The 27,280-nt window shown below is 44.6% G+C and overlaps 1 protein-coding gene across 1 annotated transcript in view; it reads right to left on the reverse strand.

Annotated features, from left to right (window-relative positions):
* LRIG1 (leucine rich repeats and immunoglobulin like domains 1) overlaps positions 1 to 27,280 on the reverse strand; it is a 65,571-nt gene that overhangs the window by 24,881 nt on the left and 13,410 nt on the right. Inside the window, exons 2-3 of the mRNA XM_075287491.1 lie at positions 11,652 to 11,723; positions 5,301 to 5,375 (exon numbers count right to left, since the gene is read on the reverse strand). Coding sequence (XP_075143592.1) covers positions 5,301 to 5,375; positions 11,652 to 11,723 — 147 coding nt within the window. The remainder of the gene's footprint in view (positions 1 to 5,300; positions 5,376 to 11,651; positions 11,724 to 27,280) is intronic.

Raw genomic sequence — 27,280 nt, forward strand, 5'->3', positions numbered from 1 at the left:
TGGCGCTGTAGGGAAAATGACCAGATTGCAGCCAATCTCTAGTGGCGATCCTGTGATCGACTAATTATCAGGGGACGCTTCTAAAGTAGATAACTTATTAACTCATAAAGCATATGTAATAACTTTCCCCGATGTGACTTTGTTGGTGGGGGATGTCCATAGATGTGGGATAGATCTAGAAGGCCCTCAGGACAGGTTGATAGATGAGCGTCATCGGCCTACAGGGATGGGATTTTGGCGTGTTGAATATTTGTGAAGATCACAAGGAGGACTTTCCCTAATAAAGTACAAATCTCAGAGGATCAATGCGATATAATACAAGTAACAGGAGCAATCGGCCATAGAAAACCCCCGCTCCATCTGCAATCTACAGCGCAGAAAATCCATGGCCGCCGTGTGCCGAGTCTATCGCTCTAATTGCAGGTTAATGCGGATTGATCTGGACATTAATTAGCCTGTAAAACAGATTGATTTTTTAATAGACTTTTATACTCTCGGCAGTGACAATATAGACCTATTGATTTAGCTTCGCCAGTAAAGACTCCGCACAAAGCGGCTTAGCCCTCTGTGAACCATTTAATCCTATTTTCCACCACCTTAACCCCCGACTCCCCAAAGGAGGGTTAATTCAAAGTTTGGTTTTCCATTCGATGGGTAATTAGTAACCTTTTATAGTCGTGGTCATCGGGTTCGCCATCCTTATTACTTACTGGAGGATTCAATGACTGCAGATGGAGGACGGGAAAGAAAAAAAAGAAGAATAAAAAAAAACAAAAAACACTTTGCCTACTCTCATTGACCAAGTCATTCTGACTCGATATGTCTTCTTCAGGTTGACGAAACCATGAATGAACAAGAGAATATTTGGTGCAGAATCAAATATACCAATGTGGTTGGACAAGATTAGATAGTCTTGGGTAGATCCGGCATCCTAAGTCGAGTATAGTTTTGACCTTGGGTGCTAAGAGAACATTACAGGGTACGAGGACCACCAATGAAAAATCTGGGGCGTTCCTGACCCCAACTCTTCCAGTGGTTGTAGCCATTTTGTTATAACATAAGGGTAGTTGTCCATTTCTTGCCATCTGGAAGTACCATCAAAGATTCTGATACCCTATGATAACTCAACTGTACACGCCATTGCTTATACACGACTAAACCATGAGGACCTGTCATGTCCTCAAACATTGGCCATATTATAGACCGCTGGAAAACTTTGCCCATATGTGTCCTGGTTACAGAGATCAAACTATGGCACCGATATCGCTGCACAGGTAGAGGGGCCCACCTCACCCCTTAGTCTCATCGCTGCCCCCGGTGGTAACCTTCCATAGCCTTGTACCTCCAGATGGGGCATTACTCTCCCCCCATTGTACGGTCTATAATACGGCCAATGTTAGAGGACATGAAAGGTCTCCTAAGTTTTTATGTGACCATAAACTACAAGGAACCCAAAAAGTTTGGCAAGAGGTGAAGGTAGAACACTCGTCTACGCGAGTTTAGTTGAATAGTTTATGTAGCCACCACTATATTTTTTTTGCGACTGTTTTTACCTTCGATTCTAGGGTACAATTAAAAATCTATAGACGTGCTATTAATTGGTTTTAAGAATTCTCCCTCACTTTCTTAAGGATAAGGCTTTGAAGGAGAGTTTTTCTTCCACTCTTTGGAACGGGAACACATTGAATACGAAAAGGACAAGAAAACAGTGGGGGCCGAGACTTGTTTAAGTCAGTGAAAGGGTTTTTTTTTGTACAAGTGTTAGTGACTGGAACACTTGGGGACTTTCTAAAGAACCTCCTTGATGTCATACGGCATTGAAATTCGGGCTTTCTTCAAATCCTGAGTTAAACACAGAGAGAAAATTGAAGGCATCTTAAGACCTTTTCTCCAGATCCCAATCGTCAGCATTTCTTTCCTTACGGCCCAGTCCCTCAGTGTTTGTGAACTAGCAGGGGACGGCTAATTGACCATTTTCTATTAAACCCAAGACATAATAGAGGAACATCTGGTGAATAAATGAAGGCTCCACTGAAAGGCTCTTGGACTTCCCAGCAATGGACGCTGAATACAAGACGACTCTTCTCGAGCGGCACAAAGCAGAATAGCAAAAACATAAAAGACAAACCAAAAATACTCAACTCCGGTTCATATTTGTCAGACGGATTTTATGACCTCGGCCTGGGGTGGAATTTGTGGTTATGAATTTCTACAAGTGTTTATAGGTTGTTTACGGTGTCATTTATTACATGTATTCACATATAAAACTGTCCTTAAATTTATAGATATGTGCGAGGTTATGGAGAAGATTTATTTTGAGTGACTTTACTCCTTTATACAGGGCCGACATATTCCGTAGCGCTATAGATAGATTACAATCACTCACATTGGTTCCCTGCTGGAACTCACAATTTTGTTGGCAAATTAAAGTTCACACAGTTTTTTTTGGTCAGGATTTTTAGGCCGTATCCGCCTCAAAATCCTGACCAAAAAGACGGCTCCCATTGAAATCAAAGGGAGCTGCTGAGGAGTTTTTTCCAGGAGCCAGATGCTCCTTCTTCAGGCCACGTTGCCTCACGATTTGGCCTAAAGACACTCCCTCCTCTGGCCTAGGCCCATTCATTGGCCCTAATCCGGAGCGGAGTGCGTGGCTGGATGCCGATGCACTGCACCAGCTTTTAGTCATGGCTACTCGGTTTTAGGACCGGAACCCAAGGCGGCATCCACCTCAGGTTCTGGTACAAAAAACCCTGTCTGAACTTACCCTCATAGGGCAAAGTCTGGGGTGGCCGGGGTGAGTGCAAAACAAACCACAACACTTGTGTATCCCTAGCATTCTGTCGTCCAATCCTGGTTTGCTTCCCTTCTCATGGCAGAGCTCCGGAAAGGGATCGGTGATGTCACTCATACATGTCATCGGTTGCTTACCGACAACCACCAACTAGTCTCAGAGGTCAGATGAGCCTCTCCAGTTAAGGCCTCGGAGTAAAAAGGGAACTTGAACTGGGTAATGGGGCACCAGGGATCGGAGAGTGTGCCTCTTTGTTGTTCTTTTATCCCCACCTCCCTTGAGTTTGTCACAAATCCAGGACAACCCCTTTAACACATCACTGTTTTTGGAGTTTGGGGGGGAAAGAAATGACAACAAAAACACTATGGAGAAGCTGTCCTTTGTTGTGTACAAACCCAGGACCCCAGCCACAAAATCCCTAACCACTGGGACATCGAGCTGAAATTACTTTGCCAACTAAATTGAGGATCATTGGAGGCAAAAAGGATACTCTTTTAGCCTCAGTCGGGTGAGTGAGTGTAAACTCCAACCTATCCGTAGGGTTTCAGACACCCAACGTACAGGAGAAATACGGGACTCTACGATGCTGAGAAAAGGCTCAAAAAAAGCAAAACACCAAGTCTAAAAACAGTCGTTGAACAATTCTAAAATTTTTGTATAAAAATTTAGCAATTTGGACCTAATTTTTTTGAATTTTATTTTCAAAAATTAAAAAAGAATTCTATACAATTTAACAAACACGTAAAATAAACAAGTGATACAATTCATTTACCGTAACCAAAATAAACCAAAAAAAAAATGACAAGGCCTAAGTTTACCCAAGGGATGACATGAATTTGGCGAGGACTCCGTACCTTCAGAACGTGGCCACTTTCCAGCGTCAATCTCAGATCTACAAGCTATATCAACAATTTTATTGATGGAGCAACATGCCAAGTCACCTCAACCGTGTTTGTCGAGTCGTTTTTTTTTTTTTTCTCTCTCTCCACTTGAAAGTAAACACAGGTGAGCAAATTCTAACTGAAAAAATGAAAGGCGACGTATCAACCTCTAACAAAATGCCGATCAATAGCGCCGGAGGATTAAATGCTAGTTTAATCAAGAATAACTTCTGTAACCAACGTAAAGTAAACAAAAGAAGACTTTACAGAGAAGCATTTCCTGGCAGAGACAAAAAAGCGCAAATCCAAAGGTTTAATGAAGCAGAGAGACTTTCACAAAACACATTTCACCGGATCTCGGGTTCCGATAACAGAGTGTTTTCAGTCAGGGAGGAACAAAAAAAATAAATAAAAAATGAGCAGTTCAAATAAGAAGCAGAAGAAACGCCCTCCTTAGTAACCACCTATCACCTGGAGACAATGGCGGCAGGAATTTACTGGGCGGTTCCATATTGGAGGAGTTGTCCGGGGGAATTTTTTTTTTTTTTTTTTTAAATGACAGGTTCCCATTGGTCTCTACTTTCTGGTACTATCTTGACGCACAGGAAATATCCAACCGGCCAATCGCTGTCTGAGGTCGATCACTGCTGTGGCAAACGATTGGCCAAGTGGGCATTTCCTGGGCACCAAGACGTGACCAAGAAGTAAAGACTAACTAGATGGCTAAAACTAGACTGGACTGGTTTAAATTAGGTGTGCTGTGGATCCAGTAGGTGGCGCTGCCTCGGAATTTTCAGGAGTTGCATCGTTGGGGTAGAGGCTAACTACGTCTCTCCTATATGCAACCCTAACCTATCTGGTGTGATGGCTACAGCAGGTGGTGCCTCATACAACAGTCACAGGAGGTAGCTCCACCTACTGGACCCACAAGATACAAGGCAGCACCTGATTCTACCCACTCCATTCTAGCATCTACCTTAATTGGATCCTGGTAGGCATCAGAATGGGAGTCACGGGAATCAGTAGATTACCATTCATATTATATTCTTAAAATGTTTTCCCAGATAAACCCTTTGTCAACCAAAATTTTAGATTTTTTTTTTTTTGTGTACAACATGACAATTTTATCGTACCAGAACATAAAATTTTTTATCATATGTGCCATGGTTTTGAATACTAATGTACCGTATATTCTCGAGTATAAGCTGACTTTTTCATCACATTTTTCATGCTGAAAAAGCTCTCCTAGGCTTATACACGAGTCAGCGTCCACGGAGCACAGAAAACTGGAAGGACCTAGAAGGGGGAGGTCCTTTAGTGCTACTGCTCTGTGACTGGTTTGTCATGAGGTCACGTGACTGTGATGTCATCAAAGGTCCTGTAGCCACTGGTATAACCCCCAGGCTTATACTCGAGTCAATAAGTTTTCCCAGTTTTTTTGTGGTAAAATTAGGGGTCTCGGCTTATATTCGGGTCGGCTTATACTCGAGTATATACGGTAATTCCCGCTGTGCCCTGCGGTGACCTGTACATTACAAGATGGCAGCCAGAGACAAAAATATTCCAAAACTAGTTCTCCGTAAATAAGTTGGCTAACAATGAGTAGTTAGGATACCAGTTCGACTTACAGCGAGAGGCTGATGACTTTTGAGGAAGCGGGTCCAAGAGAGGGGATAGCGGTTAACTCATTGTAGCCCAATTGCCTAAATGGAAAAAACAAAAAAAATTAGACATAGGCTCACACTGTAAGAAATAACATACGTCTATAAAACATAACTGGAAATTCTTCACATTTTAGAATTACAAAAAGTTTAGAGAATTTTCATTTCAAAATTAAGGATTTTTTATTTTTTTTTGCAATGATCACAAAAACAGTAGTAAATAAGAGTAAAAACACTAGTTTTAAGATTCTTATATATGATCTGATAAGTCTATAACTCATAGTCAATGTAGAACGATCGACAATTTGAGGGACCGCATTTACACCAAGGCAGGCGCCCATATTACAGGACATACGTAACCAAAGCAGAATTTTTTTTTTTCTTTAATTAGAATTTATGGTATTTTTCAAGAAATTTCAAATGGAAACTCTCCAATAAATTTTTTTGTTCCATAATACGGCTCACATTTTGCTTACGTCTTTTTTTTTGCCCCGGCTTCGACACCACCATAAAATAAAATCCCCGTTGTGTTTGTTCAGTGAGATATTCTTCTAATTAATGCAATTTTTTTCAGCAGGCTCCTTGAACGGTGGCGGCTCGTTTTTTTGGCCACCCTCATTGATTCTCCCGCTCGCGAGCCGCATACTGAAGCAATTACCTGCTCGCTCGGAGCTCAGGAGTGCCGGGTACCTCCAGCGTTTGCTGAATTAGCAGCTTTATTTTATGCTTTACAAGAGCAGGCTTTTCCCAAGTCGCGCATACTGTGGCAAGACCCCGAGATGAAAATAATAAGAGGAACCAAAGAAAACAGTTGACGCCCAACAGATATCCTGTGGTGGTCTTCATTTACGGAAGAAAAACATAGCGGGAACCTGTCCGCTAATCCGGGCACATTGCAGGTTTTGTAAAGTGGGAATCTGGGACATTAATGAGGTGTTAAACTAATGTAAATGTTTAGCCCGGCAAAGGAAGCCAAACTATATAGCAAATGTATCTAATGGCGGAGGGTCTGGGGTTGAATTGGGGTTGTGGGATTTACTAATCTAACCCGGTCCTGTTTTACCGGATGTTCCCGCCATACTGTGACGTCCCATCGGACACGTGCTCGTTGAGGCCAGTCAGCAGTCTAAAGGAAAGGACACGGGATGTCACAGGTAGGGATGTTCCGTGTCCATCGCTGGGGTTTCTGATTGGCTTCAGTGGTCATGTGATCAATGAGGCCAATTAGTGGCCTAAGGAAAGGAACATGGGATGGTGGCAATGACATTCCGGGTCCATCGCTGGGGTCTCTGATTGGATTCAGTGGTCACATGATTAATGAGGCCAATTAGTGGCCTAAGGAAAGGAACATGGGATGGTGGCAATGACGTTCCGGGTCCATCGCTGGGGTCTCCGATTGGATTCAGTGGTCACATGATTAATGAGGCCAGTTAGTGGCCTAAGGAAGGGACATGGGATGTCGGTAGTGACGTTCCGTATCCTACGCTGGGGTCTCTGATTGGCTTCAGTGGTCATGTACGCTGCAAGAAGAAAATCTTGGAGGAGCAGGACCGGACCACGCTGGGAGACACCAGAGTACCGGGAACAGGAGGTTTTTTGTTTTTTTTTCCACCTTCCCCAGCCTAATTTTTTTTTAAAAAAATTGATCCTGGACAACCCCTTTAACAGACAGGTTGGGTCAATAAGACAAATTTGACTGCCCCAGGAGGATTAGTAAATTTGCCCCACTTCTTCGAGGGACTTGTCCCCTTTGAATCTACTAGAATCCCTCGATGATAAACCTATCACAGGCAGTTCCCAGTAATCTGTAAGGAAACTCAGCAGCAAGCGCATGATTTCCCTACAGCACCACCACAGGAAAAATAAAGCATTACACCATGCCCACTGAAATCAATGGCTGGTCCAATGAATTCATGGACCTGCCGGGTAGAGGGCATCAAACCTTTAGCCAAATACCCAATCCCTTCTATTTGTAGGAGGGTTTGGTTGCTCCTATGGAGGACTAGTGGAGATCCTTAAGATATTTTGAAGAACAGGGGAGGTTCTTTGAAAGTCGAAAAACCAGTCCTGCTCCTTTCCCATGTCAGAAGAGGACATCCATCTAAATCTGAGTCGGAGTATCAAAGAAAAAGAATGTTTTTGTTTTTTTTTTCTCCTATTTTGCATGAAGAAACCTATAAAGACATTTCCATATGGGCTTTGTAGACCGGTTTTGGCCTCTAAGTCATGTGAAGGGAAGCAGACTCTTATCTGGGTGGTGGAGAGGCATCGACTGATCCGTCCCATTGATAACGCGCTCTCATTAAAATGTACACACAAGCCATATTTAATCATGTCAAGGGAAATTGTTTAGTCAGGTGTAACGAAGATAAGTCGGCTTCTGTCTGGCATTGTGTAGGACAAGTAAAGACATTTCTGTAAGTGATACCCTGTATTGTGTTATGACAAATCCGTCAGTAATTTTCCCATTAACTTGTCTTCGCTCGGCGAGTCCTTTCGACACGGCGTAAAAAGAACCATGAACACTTTATTAATTCGCCACATATATATATATATGGCTTTTATGGCCGCCGTCATAATTGTTTTCTTGGCCGACTCTATATTTTCTGCGTCTCGTAAACAAACGCCCGGCCCGAGGAGGGCTCCTCCATATAAAATATTTATGGACCAGCTGGCAATTTGGTGTCAAGTAAAAACAGAGGCTCTTAAAACCAGACCATTTGTACCTTGTAGGCTGATGTACAAAGTCTCCGGAATCTCCTAATAATGGGGAAAGAAGGCCGAAACGGGGATTATATAGGAAGTGGGAATGTAATGGAAGAACAATGTAATATACTCAATAGGAAAGTCAACCGGTCTTGGTTTAGCTGCTGATTTCAAGATAAAGTGGATCCGTTTGCAAAGTTTCAAGGGAATATGTTACCAAATATTACAGTATTTAGAGGGGCTCTATCAGCAAAATTTTGCTGTATGAGCCCCACATATGTGTGAATAGCCTTTAAAAAGGTTATTCAGGCACCGCTAATCTTATTTTAAACCCCCCGCCCATTGTAAAATTAAACTATAAAAACATATATGTAAATCATACCTTAGCGTGCACAGGGGGCGGTTGTGCACGATCTGACGTCATCTTCGGTCCCGCCTTCCTCTTCTTTCTTCTTCCAGCAACGTCCTCCTGTCCGGGCTCTTCTCCGCCTTCATCTCCTGCTTTTCCGGCGGGTTGTGTTCAAATCCCGCGCTCCCTCCCTACTGCGCACGCGCCAACGCCATTTTTGTTGTAGTTCTAAGTATCCCTTAGAACTACGCGAGTATGTGCAGTACACTTATGAACTTCTTCACTCCGGAAGAAAAGAAGATGAAGGCGGAGAAGAGCCAGGTCAGGAGGACGTTGCTGGAAGAAAGAAAGAAGAGGAAGGCGGGACCGAAGATGACGTCAGATGGTGCACGACCGCCCAGCGTGCACGTTCAGGTATGATTTACATATATGTTTTTATACTTTTATGTTAAACCCCCCCGCCCGTTTTCAAATAAGATTAGCAGTGCCTGAATAGCTTTTTTAAAGGCTATTCGCGCATATATGGGGCTCATACAGCAAAATTTTGCTTATAGAGCCCCTTTAGAGTAATTTTTTATATTTACATGACTGCATATAAGACAATTTCTAGTTATCACATAGCTACTATGGCACATTAACATCTCCAGTTTTCTGAAGCTTATGTATTGGCTTCTCTGTGTAGACTGGGGCAGAGTTGGCAGAGTCACCTCATTCTTAATATAAGGCAGGAGATTTAATAAAAGATGACAGCTCTATTATATCGCTGGAGGTCTAAAAGAGGCCATACACCAACACAGATCAGCTTGCTATAGAGGCCATACACTACCACAGATCAGCTGGCTATAGAGGCCATAAACCAACACAAATCAGCAGGCTATAGAGGCCATACACCAACACAGATCAGCTTGCTATAGAGGCCATACACTACCACAGATCAGCTGGCTATAGAGGCCATAAACCAACACAGATCAGCTGGCTATAGAGGCCATACACTACCACAAATCAGCTGACTATAGAGGCCATACACCAACACAAATCAGCAGGCTATAGAGGCCATACACCAACACAGATCAGCTGGCTATAGAGGCCATACACCACCACAGATCAGCTGGCTATAGAGGCCATACACCAACACAAATCAGCAGGCTATAGAGGCCATACACCAACACAGATCAGCTGGCTATAGAGGCCATACACCACCACAGATCAGCTGGCTATAGAGGTCATACACCAACACAGATAAGCTGGCTATAGAGGCCATACACTACCACAGATCAGCTGGCTATAGAGGCCATACACATTTAATACCAGTTAGTCCCCTTGCCTGGATAACAACTATTCCTCCCAACGTATCCGTACACATACACGCTTGGTTTGGCAGTAGGTGCACGGTGCACTCCGCATTTTACAAACCTATGAATGACTATGGGGTTCCCAATGTTCTAGAGATCCAAAATGGAGGGCATGATAAATAAACTTTCTTCAAGGAGTTAAAAAGCAATGCATGCCTGAATGGATGGGAAGCGAAATGTAATCCAGATATCCAATACGTTCCTAAAATGGAGAGATATTCTGCAGTCTTAGGGGACATTTGTTTAATATATCATAGTCATTACAGAACGTGACCAGCGGGAAGGGAAATGTCTTCTGTTACTTCCATTAGGAACCCGGACACTTCATTCAGTGGCTTTCATGCCAGTTTGGTTTGGGACAAATTTTCCCACAATGAAATACGGGCTATAGGGGAAACTCTATAGGACTGTGTTTAAGTCATTTGGCACGTCACAACAAGCGCTGTTTTCCTACGGCTTGCATCGCGGCAAATCTTACACGTCTTAGGCTATACGCACATCTGCGGCGCACATTCTGTCAAAGTCGTACACAAACAATAAAAAGGGCCGCACAGTTGGCTTTATCGTCTGGAAAAAGGACACCTTAAAGGGATTTTATGGGGACTACATGTTGATGACCTATCCCTAGGAAAGGTCATCAGTATGTGAACGGTAGGGGGTCCGATAACTGACACCCCTTTTCCCCATATCAGCTGGATGAAGAGGCCGCAGCTTTCGGATGAATGCTACCGTCTCGGCACTGAATACATATGGCAGACCCGAACTTGGTATGGCAGCTCAGCCCCAGTCACTTGAATGGGACTGAGCTTCTGCTGTACCATGTATGCGATGAACCTGGCATCGTTGAATGAGGATTTAGGAGCAGAATTGAAATGAGATCCTGAATTTAGAAGCGTTGACCACCATGATTTCTTAGACTTGTAGAAATGGGTAGAAGGTTTAGGGCTTGTTCACATGGGGCAAGAGGGGGCGGATTTTGGTGCTGAATCCTCCTCAAAATCCGCCCCCTCACAATAGAGGTCTATGCAGACCGCAAGCGTTCTTTTTTATGCTAGCGGTTTGTTCCCGCTATCGGAAAAAAGAAGCGAGCTGCCCTTTCTTTAGGTGGATTCCGCGGCCGATTCAGCCCCAGCGTCCGCCTCGCGGCAGCACCCTCTGCACTAGGCCCATTCATTTGGGCCTACTCTGGAGTGGGAAGCCGTGACTGTCGGAAGCCGTGACTGTCGGAAGCCGCAACAGTCGCATTTTGGTCCTATTCTGACGCGTCAAAATCAGGACCAAAATATGCCATTCCATGCCCCATGTGAACTAGCCCTTAGGGTACATGCACACGATCAGGATTAACATGCTTCCCTCCTTCTGAAGGGGGCATTGTTGGGCACGCCATGCACCGCTTCATTCATTCCAACGGGGGGTGCTAGAGATAGCCGAAGGACAGGACTCCTCTATCTCCAGCGTTCCCATTGAAATGAATGAATGTAGTATAGAGTCGTGTACGCCATGCCTGACCACGTTTGCTTAAAAACGGAGAACGAGCGATCAGACCGCACAGATCTGCAAGTTATACTCCGATTTATGGTTAGGGAAAACCTCTTTAATGCTAATGGTCCGGATTTTTTGCACTGAAAATCGGCACTACCCTGACCGTGTGCACGAGACGCCTCAAGGAACTCCCAGTCCATTAGTGCAATTGCAGAAACAACTCGCACCGTCCAATTGATACAGTAAAATAGCAGTAAAGAAAAGAAGTGGCTATAGAGCAAACACAGACACATCAAAAGGCTGATCTGCTGATGTAACCGAAGCGGGAGACGCTGGCGCCCGGGGACCGGGGATTTGGTTTCAACCCTCCATCTGAAGCACCAGAGATCTCCTCTAAAAGTGCAGAAAAAGCTGGAGAAATATACTCACACTTCCCGTAGACCCTGCAGCTCCACCAAGGCGGCCGCATCGATCTCCTTCAGCTTGTTGTGGCTCAGGTTTCTGTTAAAAAAAAAAGGCAATGAAATCAGCACATGGCAGTCACCGAGGTCAGCAGAAACCGGCCTGACAATTACTCTGGATCGCATGGAGAAAACGATCCGCTGTTAGACAAGAGCACTTAGGAAATGGCAAGGCTTTTTCAGTTTCGGCAGCAAACAAGGCAATTACAAAGGCACTATAAGGATACATGAAGTGCTCGCGAGGCGACGGTCTCCGGTAATTAAATCAGCAAATTCTACCGGATTAGCCGGGTTTTGTTTTCATTTATTTTCTTCGGTTTGGAGAGTCAAACAAATCAATCTCCCTGCATTTAGTCAGCGACAGGCTCATTTGTCCGATCTCCCAGCCATTAGGAGAATTCCAGCAATTAATGGGATGTTTGTCCCACAAGATAAGCCAGACGGGGATGTGGGATAGAAAAATGTGCAAGGTCTAAAACACTTGTCTACTCGGACAGCCGTCGGCTTTTATAATGGATGCTATTAAAGGGGTTGTCCTGTCTGGAAAAGACCGTCTGTGAATAAGGACCCACTGGCCGTTCATTTATTAACATTGGTCTGCCAACTGAGACCTTTGCAAAGGGCTTTTTCTCTTTGGGGTGGTTGTGGTTGGCTACACAGTACTCCTACAGTGGCCACCGCAGGAGAAATGAGGTATTACATGGCTCCCATTCATGGCAATACAAGGCTGGACTTCTCAGAGTCCTCCAGAGTAGAAGCCACTCTTTGCAATGACTGGATATTAGAGCTTGGCCATTGCTTGGTGTTCTTCAACACGTATGGCCAGTGTGAATGGCTAATGGCCAAAACGGTCTAAAATATGTATGGCTGAGCCTGTGAGATGATCGTTCACCGATCAATCATTCATTTAACCTACTTTTGTCTTAAAGGAGTTGTCCAGGATATTATTTTAAGGATAGGCCATAAATATTTGTGATTGGGGAAGGGTGTGGATGGGGTCGATAGCTGGTACTCATTTAGGGATGCATTTGGTCTGCACCAAGTCGGAAACAGATAGCTCAGCGCCCTGTACGGTGGCCTGGTGGCATCACTATAGTACTGTCACTGCATAGTACATGGACGCCCACCCCAATCGGATACATAATGAATCCTGGACCAAGGCGAATCCCTTTAAGTGCACTTTAATTTTAGGAAATGTGTAATACACCAGAGAATGCAACAATACCATAGGAACAAATAGGTATTGACAGGCGCCCTCTATAAATATGTGACCCCCGTAAGTAATGCAGGAGTGTGCGGGCTCCGGGTACAATACCCGTCCATTCAATAACCTCCTCCCATGTTTGCTGCCATTATTGTACTATAATCCCACGTAGCCTGAAACCAGTTTTGTAACGATCTACGGCGAAGGCTTTCCTAACACAAACAGGTCGGGCACCGCGCGCGCTATAAACTATTCCTTTGTTACACGAATCCCTTCATAAAAAAAGAAGCCTTAGCGGTCATTCAATATAAATTGCAAAACATCTATCTGAATGAGAGTCCTACGAAACAGACTGACAGTGCATTCAGAGCCCATGCCTCATTTGATAACATGTAGGACAAAAATGCGATTTGCTTGGTGGAGATTACATTACTGGTTAACCACATAATGAGGTTACGTTGAACGTGTCACTACTGATTTGTATTGTAGTGAGGAAGTCTTAATGGACAAATAAAATATCCATCTGACATATTAAATCACGGATAATGCAGCCTGACAAACGCTGGTGCATGGAGATAATGGCGGAGCGCTTGAACTCTGCCGTTAAAGGGACGCAACCGCTCAAAAACACTCAATCGGAAAAGATGACGGGATATTTACTAATAGGAAGAAGGATACCGCTGGGTCCTAAAGGGAAGTTTCCGTCAGAAATATTCCTAAAATAGAATACCTTAAAGGGATTCTATCATATAAAGCACATTTTTTTCTCGATCACACGTAGGAATAGCCTTAAGAAAGTCTATTATTCTCCTAGCTTTAGATGTCTTCTCCGCGCCGCCGTTCGGTAGAAATCCCAGGTTTCGTCTGTATGCAAATGAGTTCTCTCGCAGCACTGGGGGAGGTCCCCAGCACTCAAACCGCACTGGGGGTGTCCCCAATGCTGTGAGAGAACTCTCCAGCGCCACCTCCATCTTCTTCAGGAGCGGCCTCTCTTGCGCATCTTCTTCCGGAGCTGGGTTTCAATCTTCAAGGCCTCGGGCAGAGCAGACTGCGCATGCCCACGGCCACAAGAAAATGGTCGCTTCTGGCTACTGTATAAGTGGCCATTTTTCTTGTGGCCGTGGGCATGTGCAATCTGCTGTGCCTGAGGCCTAGAAGATTGAAACCCAGCTCCGGAAGAAGACGCAAAGAGAGCCTGTTCCAGAATAAGATGGAGGCGGCGCTGGAGAGTTCTCTTGCAGCATTGGGGACGCCCCCAGTGCTGCGAGAGGGCTCATTTGCATACTGACGAAAACCGGGATTTCTACCGAACAGCGGCGTGAAGAGGACATCTAAAAGGTAGAAGAAGAATAGACTTTCTTAAGGCTATTCCTATGTGTCAACGAGAAAAAAAAGGGATTTTAATGACAGAATCCCTTTAAAATAGGGTTCCTAGTAAAGGAATGGCTACCTTTAGGCTCTCACGTTGAGGGGATGCCCAAGGAACCCCAAGGGGTGCATGATGAATGAGACTTTCGCCATGTTACTGTGGTACCTGCGGGCAGTGCTCCTAGCTCTGCAGTTGATGTAATTTACTAGAATTGGGATGAACCGTCGTTCCAGGAAGAGCAGTACAAGTACAACACCCCCTTTGTTCTTCTGATCACTCCTTGCTGCCCTATCAATGCAAACTCCTCTGTGGTCGCCATGATCAAGATGCTGTAATGGCAACCATATTAAAGGGGTAACAACAAGTTACTACCCATCCATAGGATCCCAACTGATCACGTAAACTAGGGAGTTTTGCACCCTGGATTGAATGGAGCAGCAGGTCGTAAATGCAAGACCCCACCCTAGATGGGAACCACCAGAAAATGGCCAAGATCTTTGGAAGTTCCCACTGAAATAAATAGGGGGTGGGGCACATTTATGACTTGTAGCTCCAAGCAAAACACCCATGGGAGTCCAAATAGTTGGCAATAGTTATCCCTGTCTCGTAGATAAGGGGTAACGTTACCAGAATAGCCTAAAAATCATTCCTTCTTGGACAGAAGCTTTAAGACCAGGTAAAAAGTAGAAAAATGAAGGGTCTCCCAGACAGACCTAAACATCAGGACACAACATCTATGTTTATACCAGATTTTTGGGATTTGTTCCAAACAATTTTATGACATGTTAAGAGGCCAAGACCCTCAGTAGGAACTAATAACCTAGACCATGGTGACAATCTATGAGTGTTTTTACATATGTGTGCGGGCCCTCCGAGTATGACCCCCATTATAAATTATACCATGTCGGAAAAGACAATTCCTACAAGCCATAAATGTTACTAGAGGTGACGGCTATAAAGGGGCCTGGAAAGTCACCGCCAGAACATTAAATACCTAGACCAACGACTATGCACCGCTGGATGAAAGCTACACGACCTATGGATAAAAATCAGATCCGAACCACGATAAAAAGTAAGTGACCACCAACATGGCTACCACGCCTCACCTCCTATTAGAGCCGTCAATCATTTTCCCAAACCTCTAACAGGGAAATCTGCTGAAAAATCAAAATGTAACGGTACAAGTGAAAGGATTTTACATTAGAAAGGGGGTTTTGGGTGGGGGAATTTTTAAAAACATGGTCAGCATGGGTGAAAAACCAAAAAAGCAAGGGATAGAGACCAGCGGGGATCCAGTAAGCGTTGGGGGATCAGTCTGGGACCAATAGGGGAACTATTAGGACTCTATTATACACAGTCGAGTCATATTAATGTGACCACCGCCTACTTTTGACGTCAACGTTATAACCAATGGCAGAAGGCACATGTCATCAGCCATCTGGGTGCACTCATCATTGTGGAAGGCACGATGGAGCAACACAAGTATCGAGAATCTGTAGGACCACCGTGATCGGGTTGTTCGTGCCATGGATGCTCAACCGCGTAACCTAGCGCAGCTGGACACGGCACTGGAGTCTGCATGGCTCAACATCCCAGTGACATCATCACAACATCCCTTCTCTTCCTGCACGTCTCGCAGCGGTCCGCTCTGCCAAAGGGGGTTATTCTGGATTTTGACAGGTGGTCACATTACTGTGGCTGGACTGTGTATATTATACATAGTGCAGGGCCTGAGGACTCTTTGTAGTCCTAGGTCAAGCATCAATTGTTGATCTGCGTCTTCATTTACACCGGTCGATTGTTATGATCGCTTACAAAATGGGTCGATTCTTGCAAAAAATTCTGTCCTCCTTTTCGTACATTAAATACGGAACTAATATTTAGTCAAAATCGTCACATTTTCCAACCACACTTCTCCCTAAAAAGGCGTTTATGAGATACTAAAATAACTAAGCAATTATTGAAACACGAAAACGAATTTTTGATTTCCTCGCCAAGTCTGGTTTTGTCAAAAACAACATGATCCGACACGACCGAGATACTAAACCAAAAACACATGGGAGTCAAAATGGGTGATAAATAGAGCTGTCACTTTGCGGAAAACCAATGGAGAAGATGAAACGGTCGAGGAATTCCATCAGATCTTCTTAAAATAACAGCGGACGAGTTACGAACGTGGACGGTTTCGGAGATGGGGATTTGTACCCCACGAGGTGGGAGGGTAGAGGATCATCTCCTTGATCATCCTTCTATGCAAATCAGATGGTCGCCCAGTCCCAACAAAATTAATAGGTTCAGCCAATATTAACCTTTAGGAATTTTTGGTTAATGGTCCCACATTTACAACGTTACATAGTAGATGAGGTTGGATGAAGACATCAGTCCATCAAGTCCAACCTATAACCCTACAATCCCAACAGTGTTGATCCAGGGGAAGGCAAAAAAAACCCACGAGGCTCATGAAAATTGCCCCATTTCAGGGGAAAAAAATTCCTCCAAGACTCCAGAAGGAGGACAATGGCCACATAACATCTTTGAAGACATCTAGACAATCCAAAGATAAACCCACCAGCCAATGTTTCACTATGGCCATTTTCCGGTCTCGTAAGTGTACACCGTCTTCGTAAAAGTGGCCCCCTATGGGTTAGGAAAAAAGTTTAAGGGCTTCTTACGTACTATAAGTAGGAAGAGATGACATGTTCTTCCGCCTAGCCAGCTTTTACGATCTATATCATATCTCAGACTATATACTTTAAGAGTAGCCTTCAAAACATTTGCATCGCGTGTCGCTGTTCCAAGAAGTCGACTCCATCTTAAAAGCCTCTGTCTGGGCGTCTGCGTCGCCAGAGGTCTTAGAATTTAAGCAAACATTTAAGACTTCCATGAGGTCTGAAGTATCTGGAGCTCAAAACACGGGGTGATTTATCAGGTACGATGGGAGCACAGTGAAAGTTTGTTCTCCGTGGTCTACCATAATCTGCCGTGCTAATATTTCAGCGCCGGCCACAGTCATTTATAATCAAATACAGAGCGGATTGTGTGCACTGAAGTGGTTGGGGCTGAGGTTTTCTTTTCTTAAGGGGGTTCTTCGGAATTATGTATCTAAGGTTAAAAGTGCGGAGAACGTGTAGAGCTCCAACTTACTAATGTGACGTCTGCCAAGAATCAGTACGAGGAGACCTGCCCTGCTTTAATACGTTCCGTCAAGGATCGTTTAATCATGTCTGATCTCTATAGACATGATATTTGTATGGCTCTCCATGGACAGAGGACATGAAACTTCACCCAGGGGTACTTTATTTAGGAACGTCCCAAGACAATATTTTCTGCTCCCAAAGATGTTGCTGTTTAGGCCTTGTCCCTAAGTTATTTTTCTTTAAATTTTAAAGGGGTTCTGCCATTACAAACACTTGACCCCTATTTACAGAATGAAGGGCAGTCTCAGATCGCTGGGTGTTCCACCACTGGAATCATCAGCGATCATGAGCCTGAAATCCCCCCCATACTATTGTCCATGCATTGATGGCTCTCCTTTCCTCTAGGGCAGGGGTAGGGAATGTACGGCTCTCCAGATGTTGCAAGACTACAACTCCCAGCATGCATACTTGCTCTGCTGTTCTTGGAACTCCCATGGAAGTGAATGGAGCATGTTGGGAGTTGTAGTTTCACAGCAGCTGTAGAGCTGAAGGTTCCCTACCCCTGCTCTAGGGCTTTTGGGACTGCACCCCACAGAAATAAATGGGGGGAATGGGGGTCATGCTTGTGCACTATGGCTTCTTTGATAAGAAGGATGCAGGGGGACGTTCAATCAGTCATTCTCTTGATCACTGGGGAGGTCTAGCAATCGGACCCCCAGCAATCTGACTGTGAACCCAGCAGCCCCATACAAGTGAATGGAGCAATGGCACTGGCGCTCCATTCACAGGGAGGTTTTAGGGTGACTTTCGGTTCCTGGCCACTGAGGATCCATCAATTGGGCCCCAAACGATCACTCACTTATCCCATGTCCTGTGTATAGAGAGATGTGTCCATAACGCGATAGCCCACTAAGTGAATGGTGCCAAGCTGTAATACCAGACATAACCTCTTGATAGCGGCGGCACTGTCTCGGTAAGAATGTAGTCATGCTTTGCTAATCCTGGACAACCCCTTTAACGTTACCCTCTAACACCTCAGCTGCTTGACATAGATCCCATACAATGTCCCCTCGTTTCGATGATCTTTTTGGATTTCCGACTCAATACGCAGACCCCACCTCTTGCTTATGTACCTCTGGATAAACGCTGGACCAAAATGAAGTTTCGAGGAAGGCTCAGTTATTCCAGTAGCAGCTACTGAGAGCAATAAAAAACCTCCGGAGAGTCAGAGCCATCAGCAAGTGAATGGCTTCCAATTCTCCCCATGTGTCATCTGTCACATTCATAACCAGAAGAAATCCTTCCAAAAATATCCTGTTTTTGAGCCACAAGCATCCTTTCATCTGCTACAGAGCCACGTGTTTAGGACTTATCAGCTCCCGCTTTAGATTTTAGGATCTATTTAAAAAAAAATAGACGTAAACAAGGCTAAGATTGTGCGACCTTGGGCAACTCTCTATGTAACGCCGCAGCTCAGAATTAGATTGTAATTTATTACGTAGAGACTTATATTTATCAAGGACGGATCTGCTTCCAGAGTGAAAGCCATTAACATACCAAAGCTGTACCCACTGCTCCTCTCCAGCCAGCTCACATAAGTGTCAGTCTTTACTGTCGCTCTGACATTCTATTCCTGAACCAGGAAAAACAGTATAAGCAATGCTATAGCTCCTACACAGGATGCTGCAGGATAGGCGACACTAACCTATCTATCTGCAGGGCTGGGGTGATATGCTGGGTCTGGTGACACTAACCTATCTATCTGCAGGACTGGGTGATATGCAGGTCCTGGTGACACTAACCTATCTATCTGCAGGGCTGGGGTGATATGCTGGGTCTGGTGACAGTAACCTATCTATCTGCAGGGCTGGGGTGATATGCTGGGTCTGGTGACACTAACCTATCTATCTGCAGGGCTGGGTGATATGCTGGTTCTGGTGACACTAACCTATCTATCTGCAGGGCTGGAGTGATATGCTGGTACTGGTGACAGTAACCTATCTATCTGCAGGGCTGGGGTGATATGCTGGTTCTGGTGACAGTAACCTATCTATCTGCAGGGCTGGGGTGATATGCTGGTTCTGGTGACACTAACCTATCTATCTGCAGGGCTGGGGTGATATGCTGGTTCTGGCGACACTAACCTATCTATCTGCAGGGCTGGGGTGATATGCAGGTCCTGGTGACACTAACCTATCTATCTGCAGGGCTGGGGTGATATGCTGGTTCTGGTGATACTAACCTATCTATCTGCAGGGCTGGGGTGATATGCTGGTTCTGGTGACAGTAACCTATCTATCTGCAGGGCTGGGGTGATATGCTGGGTCTGGTGACAGTAACCTATCTATCTGCAGGGCTGGGGTGATATGCTGAGTCTGGTGACAGTAACCTATCTATCTGCAGGGCTGGGGTGATATACTGGGGTCTGGTGACACTAACCTATCTATCTGCAGGGCTGGGGTGATATACTGGGGTCTGGTGACACTAACCTATCTATCTGCAGGGCTGGGGTGATATACTGGGGTCTGGTGACACTAACCTATCTATCTGCTGGGCTGGGGTGATATGCTGGGTCTGGTGACAGTAACCTATCTATCTAAGAGAACCCCCAGATTTACAGCAACCATCACAGATGTGCCACACTACAGACTCAGCACTGCTACATCTGTATGACAGGTTGATAGGCGCAGTTTACCGCACACCCGTCTCCCTCTTCCTCCTGCACTGACTTGCTGGGGTCTTTCAAACAACAGCCGTACACCAATGAAAAGATCTTTTATTTTCATGGGTGGATAACACGAGAGGACCTGCCAAGATCTCGCTTGTCAATATTTATCCAGGGCTGTGCACCATGATTGCATAAACCGGGCTCACTCCAGCGCCCCCCTCCATGAATCATTTGCACTGCACCTCCGCACAATAGACATTATCGACTAACTTGGAGTTTTCCTTCCTTCTCTTTCATCTTCCTCCCTGCCTGACCTATACCTATGGCGGCCTGGGCATATCTCACACTAGGTAAACACGCGGCGGGATAAATCAATAGAGGTGAACGCCGCGGTGAGCGTGTGATTTATTGCGCTCGCCATTGTTTGGCCAACACCATTTCTGCAGATGACAGTGACACAATCTGGTTTTAACATCTACAAAGCTCAAGGCCTAAATGAAGCGAATCCTTCTAAAGTTGGCCGGAGGAGAGATTGTTTGCCAAAAAAAAAAAAAAAAGTTTTGTTTTTTTCTTGGTGGGGCGGACTCAATACATTAGTGCAATACACAGCTTTCCCATGTAAAGATATCATCAATTAATTTGATAGAAAAAGATAACCAAGAGGACCCACAGAAATCAGATGTAATCTATCATCAAGTGTTCATTTTCCCTACAGCATTCCCGCAGGACAAACAAAGAATTGCATGCTACTTGTTAAAATGAATGCATTACAGAGGGAGGTGACTGAGGTTCCCTCAGGCCTCATTTCACCATGAAACTTGGTTGACCATGTCAGGAGAACATAATTTGGGATCAAAGCCTCTGTGGGACATAACGGTCCTTGTTTACACGTCATCCATATATGATTAGATCATTGGTCATGTGTGACAAGACTGAGCCAAAGGCAACGTTGCGGTCTCGTTGGAGCTTTATGACGTTTAAGAGACCCTCGTGTCGGTGTGGATAGTTTATCTAGCGCTCCACAATCTTAGATCAAAGAGGTTTCGAGGCCTCTTGGACACCAACCGTGCTGGAAGGATCCACAATATGGCACCTAGAAAAATCCATGGGCTCACAATGTTCATCTGTCGGCCCCGAAACTGAGCTTTTACTCATATGTGGACACAGGCAGTGATGCCTAAACCTCCTAGGACCCCATACACACTAGGCAGCACCTTGCAGGTAGTCATTTCTAGGAGGAATGTTCTTTTACACATGCTCGGCCAGACAGCAACAAACTTAATAAAGTTTTTTTTATGGGAAAATTGCCCTTTTAGCCTCCTCCGCAACATATCGAGGATCACAAGAGCTTTGTACCAGTTTCACATCACATAGCACAGGAACAAACAGAATTCAATTACTTTCCAACAGCTGCCATTGAAGTCCCTTTAAATCCCTCCACCTCCCCCTTAAGCCGGCCTTCCTGCCTTCACACGGGCCAGCCGAGCACTTCACACCTCCCTACAGTAAACCTGTCCTGAAGAATTACCCAGCCACAGCTCATCCAGACCTTGGGAGCACGGGCCTGGCCTAAAGCCGCCTCCGTCACACGACCAGCAGGCCCCGGCCTTAGCAAATCATTTCCTGACAGTCTGCAGACCCTGCCCCAGGAATAACTAGGGGGGCACTTCAGATCTGCTCCTAAACTGCCCTAGACAGGACAAACCTTCTCCCATGCTGCTGAGCCCTCGTCTTCTCGGAATATGGTCAAGGTTAATGGGATTGCCAGCGGTAAAGCGACAGGGCTGTGACCGACTTTGCATCGAGGGGCAAAATTTCTTGCAAAAAAAAAGTAAAGAATCGGAATTAGTCTATGAAGAATTCCTTTAATCTGGAATTCAATAATCCAAAAAAATCTGATAATCCGGCAGAGACCTTTTGTATAGGATCCGTGTCCTCCTCCAGCTACAGGCTGAGTATAAGAAGAACTCTTTCCCCACAATGAATTATTACAAGTCTCGCTTTTATTGAAGCTGAAAATGATCTTCAAAGGAGCCGCCGGCGCTGCACTCGTGCACTAAACTCCTTTCACCGACATCACTTCACACTTCCAGAGTGCAAAGTTCAAATTGATATTGTTGGCTCTTTTTCTTGCGGAGTTTTGGCCGAGGCCTCCTGCTTGGCTGCCCCTTAATATACGTACAATCCGTACATTAGAGAGGCTCCGGCCGGCTCCCTGCTCTGCGTTACATACAGTATTACTCCAGCTCACATGATAAACTAGTTATATAGTCGTCTACAAGACCGACCAATGACAAAGGGTACGAGAACAGGGGTCTCTAGTGAGTAGCTCAGGAACTACAACTCCCAGCGTGCCTGGCAGAGCCAAAGACTGGAGGCCATTGACCGATAAGGTCATGTGACATGGGCGGAAAAAGTTTAGGCTTCAGAAGAAGCAATACTTACAGGGTTCCCATGGTTCTCTACTTTCCGGTCCTATCTGGACACACAGGAAGTGCCTGCCCAGCCAATCATAGACAGTGATTGGCTCAACAGCCACTTCCTGTGTGTGGAGACAAGACCAGAAAGTAGAGAACCAAGTATTAAAACCCGATAGGATTCCTTCATGTTTTTGGCTCAAAATTTTCTTCCCCATTAGACAAACCCTTCAACTCATTCAGGATACTGGAACTGTACAATTTATTATTTTGTTTTTTATATAGTTGTATGGTATTACATTTGCATGAAGCTGTGCTGTAATACCAGACATGGCCTATAAACAAGTGTGGTGCTGTTTCTACGGGACAAAAAAATAACTTTTTGTAATATCGTACAGTCCCTTTAAGGGGCTCATTCTGCATCACTCAACATCATTGTAGCCTAAAATATACATCATTAAGATGATATACATGAACCCTGCGGTTAACAAACCCCTACTGGCTAATAATTATATATATATATATATTACACTACAATAAATTTCTAGGAGTAAGTTGGGCCCGCTCTGGTTAAATTGAGACCGTCTGCCATACATAAATAGGACAAGGCAAAGATAGCGAAAGCGGCAGTAATACCGCGCTATAAATACACAAAACAAATGTTTTCGGTAACGTCAAACACATGTCACTTATTGGGCAGGCTTTGAAGGGAGCAGCCGTCAAACTCTTTAAAACTTTATTGAAATTGACAAACATCTGTGTGGTGGCTGAAAGATAAAAAACGTGAAGTAATGTAATATTTTGGATGTGATCGGAGGCGATGGCTGCGGAGGAGCGGAGCGCACCGTCACTAGAGGCCTCAGCCAGCAGTTTGCGGTTTTTCGGGACTGCTTGTTTACACTACATATAAAGCGCCAGGTTTTCCCATGGACTCGACAACACAGCGAGCGCAGTCACAGCCTCACCACGGTTAATAGGAAAATTACAGCTGCGTAAACACTCGCCAGAAAATATCTGTTCTCCAGGACCCCAGAGAGATCGAAAATGTTTGGTAGGTGGATGAAGGATATTGACTTTACGATAATTGGGAGGCGCCATGTTAAATACTCCATTACAACTACTGTTAAAGGGAATGTCACCAGAATCCAGGCCCGCGGATAGATAGGTCAGGGTCACCCGAATCAAATAATGTTACCGAGATGTCGCTGGATTTGTCAATATGCAAATGAGCTCTTTGGTGCAAAGCTGCAAAAATATCGATATTTGGTGAACAGACGCAGCGATTCGCAAGGACTTTTTTGAGATCAGGGGTCAGCAACCTTCGGCACTCAAACCGTTGTGAAACTACAACTCTCAACAGCAAGCGTGCCAAAGGTTGTTGACCCCTGACCTAGACGGATAACCCTACCTGACCTATTTAGTTCGACTTAGGCCGGGTCACATCACCGTTCCGGTTTCCATTCAGGGAGTCCGCTTGGGGACCTCCAAACAGGACGCTATATGCGTTACCTAAGGAAACCTGCGGATCCCATAGACTAAAATGGGGTCCATGTGGTTTCTGTCTGAAACATGCGGAGAGAAAAGTCTTTTCTCTCCGAATGTTTTTTGCGGAAACCGAACGGAAACCACACAGACTCCATTGTAGTCTATGGGGTCCGCGGGTTTCCTTAGGTAACTACTTTTTTATGCGTATAAGTTTCCGTTTGGGGGGGTCCTATTCGCAGATGTGAACCGGGCCTTACACTGCTGAATATTTGTTACAATGTATCAGTATAAGCCTGGCATTCCAGACAGAAGGAATATTTGTACGCAAATACGCTGCAACACTAGGCCAAGACCATTATAAAGTCCTGCTCTGTTAACAGCATTTAGTGATCTGCTTTATGGCATAGTCATGGCCATAGGCAGCAATAGTCTGGAGCCAACTCGCTGTGGTCTAAGGGCTAGTTCACACGGGGCAAAATGGCGTAGATTTTGACGCGGAATCTGCCTCAAAATCCGCCTCCATACAATAGAGTCCTATGTAGACCACTAGCGTTCCTTTTTATGCTAACGGAAAAAAGAAGTGACATGACCTTTCTTCAGGCGGATTCTGGCTGCAAAAACCAACGGGAGTCAATGGGAGTTGGAAAAAACGCGTTGCGTTTTTTTGGCCGAGGAATTGACAAAAACCGCAAGGTGGATTTTCTGCCTCCCATTAACTGCCGCCGGATTTTTCAGGTGTAAAAAACTTAAACGCGTCAAAACTCGCCAGATGATGTCTGGAGCGGATTTTTTCCTTACCAAATTCCTTGACACCTTGTACGCATGTGAACTAGCCCTATGGGAGAGTTTTCTAGGCAGGGAGGGGGAGGAGATAAGTTATGACATCATCTGTTGTCAGTGGTGATGTCATGATGGTTCAGTGGTGTTATCTTCTATTGCTCTGTTCCGATAATTATATGGTTTAAAAAGAAATTAAAAACGAACGTGAGGCCTCAGTCTATTATTCTGGTTAGTGGTTAGAGTGAAGATTGCATATTTATATATTCAGAGCATAAAAATTTGGTTTAAAAGGTGGTTTATTTCAGTTGCCAGAATTAACTTAAAAACACGGAAAAATCACGGCTGGATACTGAATAACAGAACTGCTGTTTTGCAAAAGTCATTTCTTGCTTTCTCCAGAGACGTCCCTACTCCCGTTCTTGGTAACGCTCATTCCTTCGCATCTTTAAAAAAAATGATGCTTTTTTCCAGATATGCAAACTTTTACCAGATGGACAAAATTCACAGATGACTCATCTCTCACGACCAACTCGTAGACATCAGGCCTTAAGCAAGACAAGCTTTCCGTCCTACCTCCCTACCGAGCCAGCGCCGGGCCCGATCTCAAATACACATCATGGATTGTTTTCAATTAGATTCCAAATTCCTCTAACAATAACTACGAGGCGTCTGGCACCAACACATCCGATACTTTGAAGTCGCTTTCCACCAAACATTGAAGAAGAAGAAGAAAAAAGTTGAAAAGTGAAGCTACGCAGGCGGCGGGTCCAGCTTAAGGACTTTTCCTCCCGAATCTTGCAAGTGAAAAATGATAGTGAATTTTACAGGAAGCCGACGGACACGGACCGGTGGAAAGGTCAAACTGTGCTACAAATGGCCCCGTGTCAGGAGGTCGCCGGTCGGGTTAACGACTTGGGAGCAATTTTCTCTAAATCTCCCTCGACAATTAGGGGATTTGGGAGAAGTTCAAGGCGGGCTTTTATTTTTTGGGAGAAAAACTAGACTAATGCTAAAAAAAAAAAAAAAAAAAAAAAAAAGTGGATAAGATTGATTTTTTTTTTAATGTAGATTATGAGCCCCATATAGGGCTCACAATGTACGTTTTTTTCTCCTATCAGAATGTCTTTGTAGAATGGGAGGAAATCCACACAAACACGGGGAGAACATACAAACTCCTTGCAGATAATGTTCCTGGCGGGATTCGAACCCAGCACTCCAGCGCTGCAAGGCTGCAATACTAGCCACTGAGCCAAGATTATTTAATTTCATTATCACGTTACGGATGAATGAAAGGCTGCGCTAAATGTCAATTTTTCAAATTTTTTTTTAATGTGGATCAGAAGGGGGAATCGGGATTTGTACAGGGACTTGTTAGACCCCATGCATGTTCCCGCTAATACTTGGTTCACACTAGCACTCCAGTTTCCATACAAGACTCCATCTCAGATCGTGCAAAAAAATGTAAAAAAAAATAAATAAAATTCAAATTTAAAAAAATAAAAAATATATATAAATTTTAATTAATTGAAGAAAAAAAAAAAACACCTTTTCTGTCCATCGGCTTCAGTATAAAATTGGCAGAAACCGAACGGACGCCATTATAGTCTATAGGGTCTGGGGGTTTCCATACGCAACTGCTTTTTAGCGGACAAAGTTTCCGTCTATTGTGTCCCTATTTAGACCTGAAGGACGGAATCCGAACGCTAGTGTGAACATAGTGTAAGAATTCCGTACCCAAAACTTTTTGAAAAACACGGCATGTTAACTTTACCTAGAAATACACCGCATTTTCGCCATAAACTTATACGGGGAGGCAAAAATGCAAAATCAAGCGTATTTTGAGATCGTATCTCTCGCCATGATTTTTTTTAAGACGCGTTTTGCTATATGTGGTCCGACCCTAAAGAGTCTGTCATTTTAAAAAATTTCTGCCAACATTTTAATGGGTTCAGGTACCAAGACCCCACTACTCACTAAAACAAAGGGGCACAAGCACTCCGCTTAGGCCTGCGCCCCTTCCTGTGATTTTTCTATGAATCTATACGCCACTCTGTCGGAAAGCTGAGCCAAACGGAAACCTAGGGACACCGCAGCTCTGTCACTAATTTTACAAAGGGGGCTCTCGGCACTCGGACCCCCATCAATCAAAACTTCTGACAAGTCACTAGGACAAGCTGTAAACTGGACAGCTCCCTTCTGAGGTGCACTTAGTTTTGGGAAGAGGGGAGGGGGGCTACAATTCATTTACCCTTTCATTCCCATATTCATGAGGAGGGGTCACCACTTTCACCCATACAAACACAACACGTTTGCACCATGTACGTAGTTGAGGCTTTCCAGTGCGAGTTATTAGGCCGGATTCACAAACCGATAACCGAAATGAGCTTTAGTTATTTCTACTGCTGTGTGAACATGGACTTAAAGTAATCTCCATCCAATGAGCCCCCATTGGGGTATACGGTGCCCCTGTATATACTCTGCAGCTCAGTACAAAGCTGATCTCTATCCCCAACCCCCCAGTGAATAGAGCCCTGACA

This window comes from Leptodactylus fuscus, chromosome 9 (genome assembly GCF_031893055.1).
Source record: "Leptodactylus fuscus isolate aLepFus1 chromosome 9, aLepFus1.hap2, whole genome shotgun sequence".
Classification (NCBI taxonomy): Eukaryota; Metazoa; Chordata; class Amphibia; order Anura; family Leptodactylidae; genus Leptodactylus; species Leptodactylus fuscus.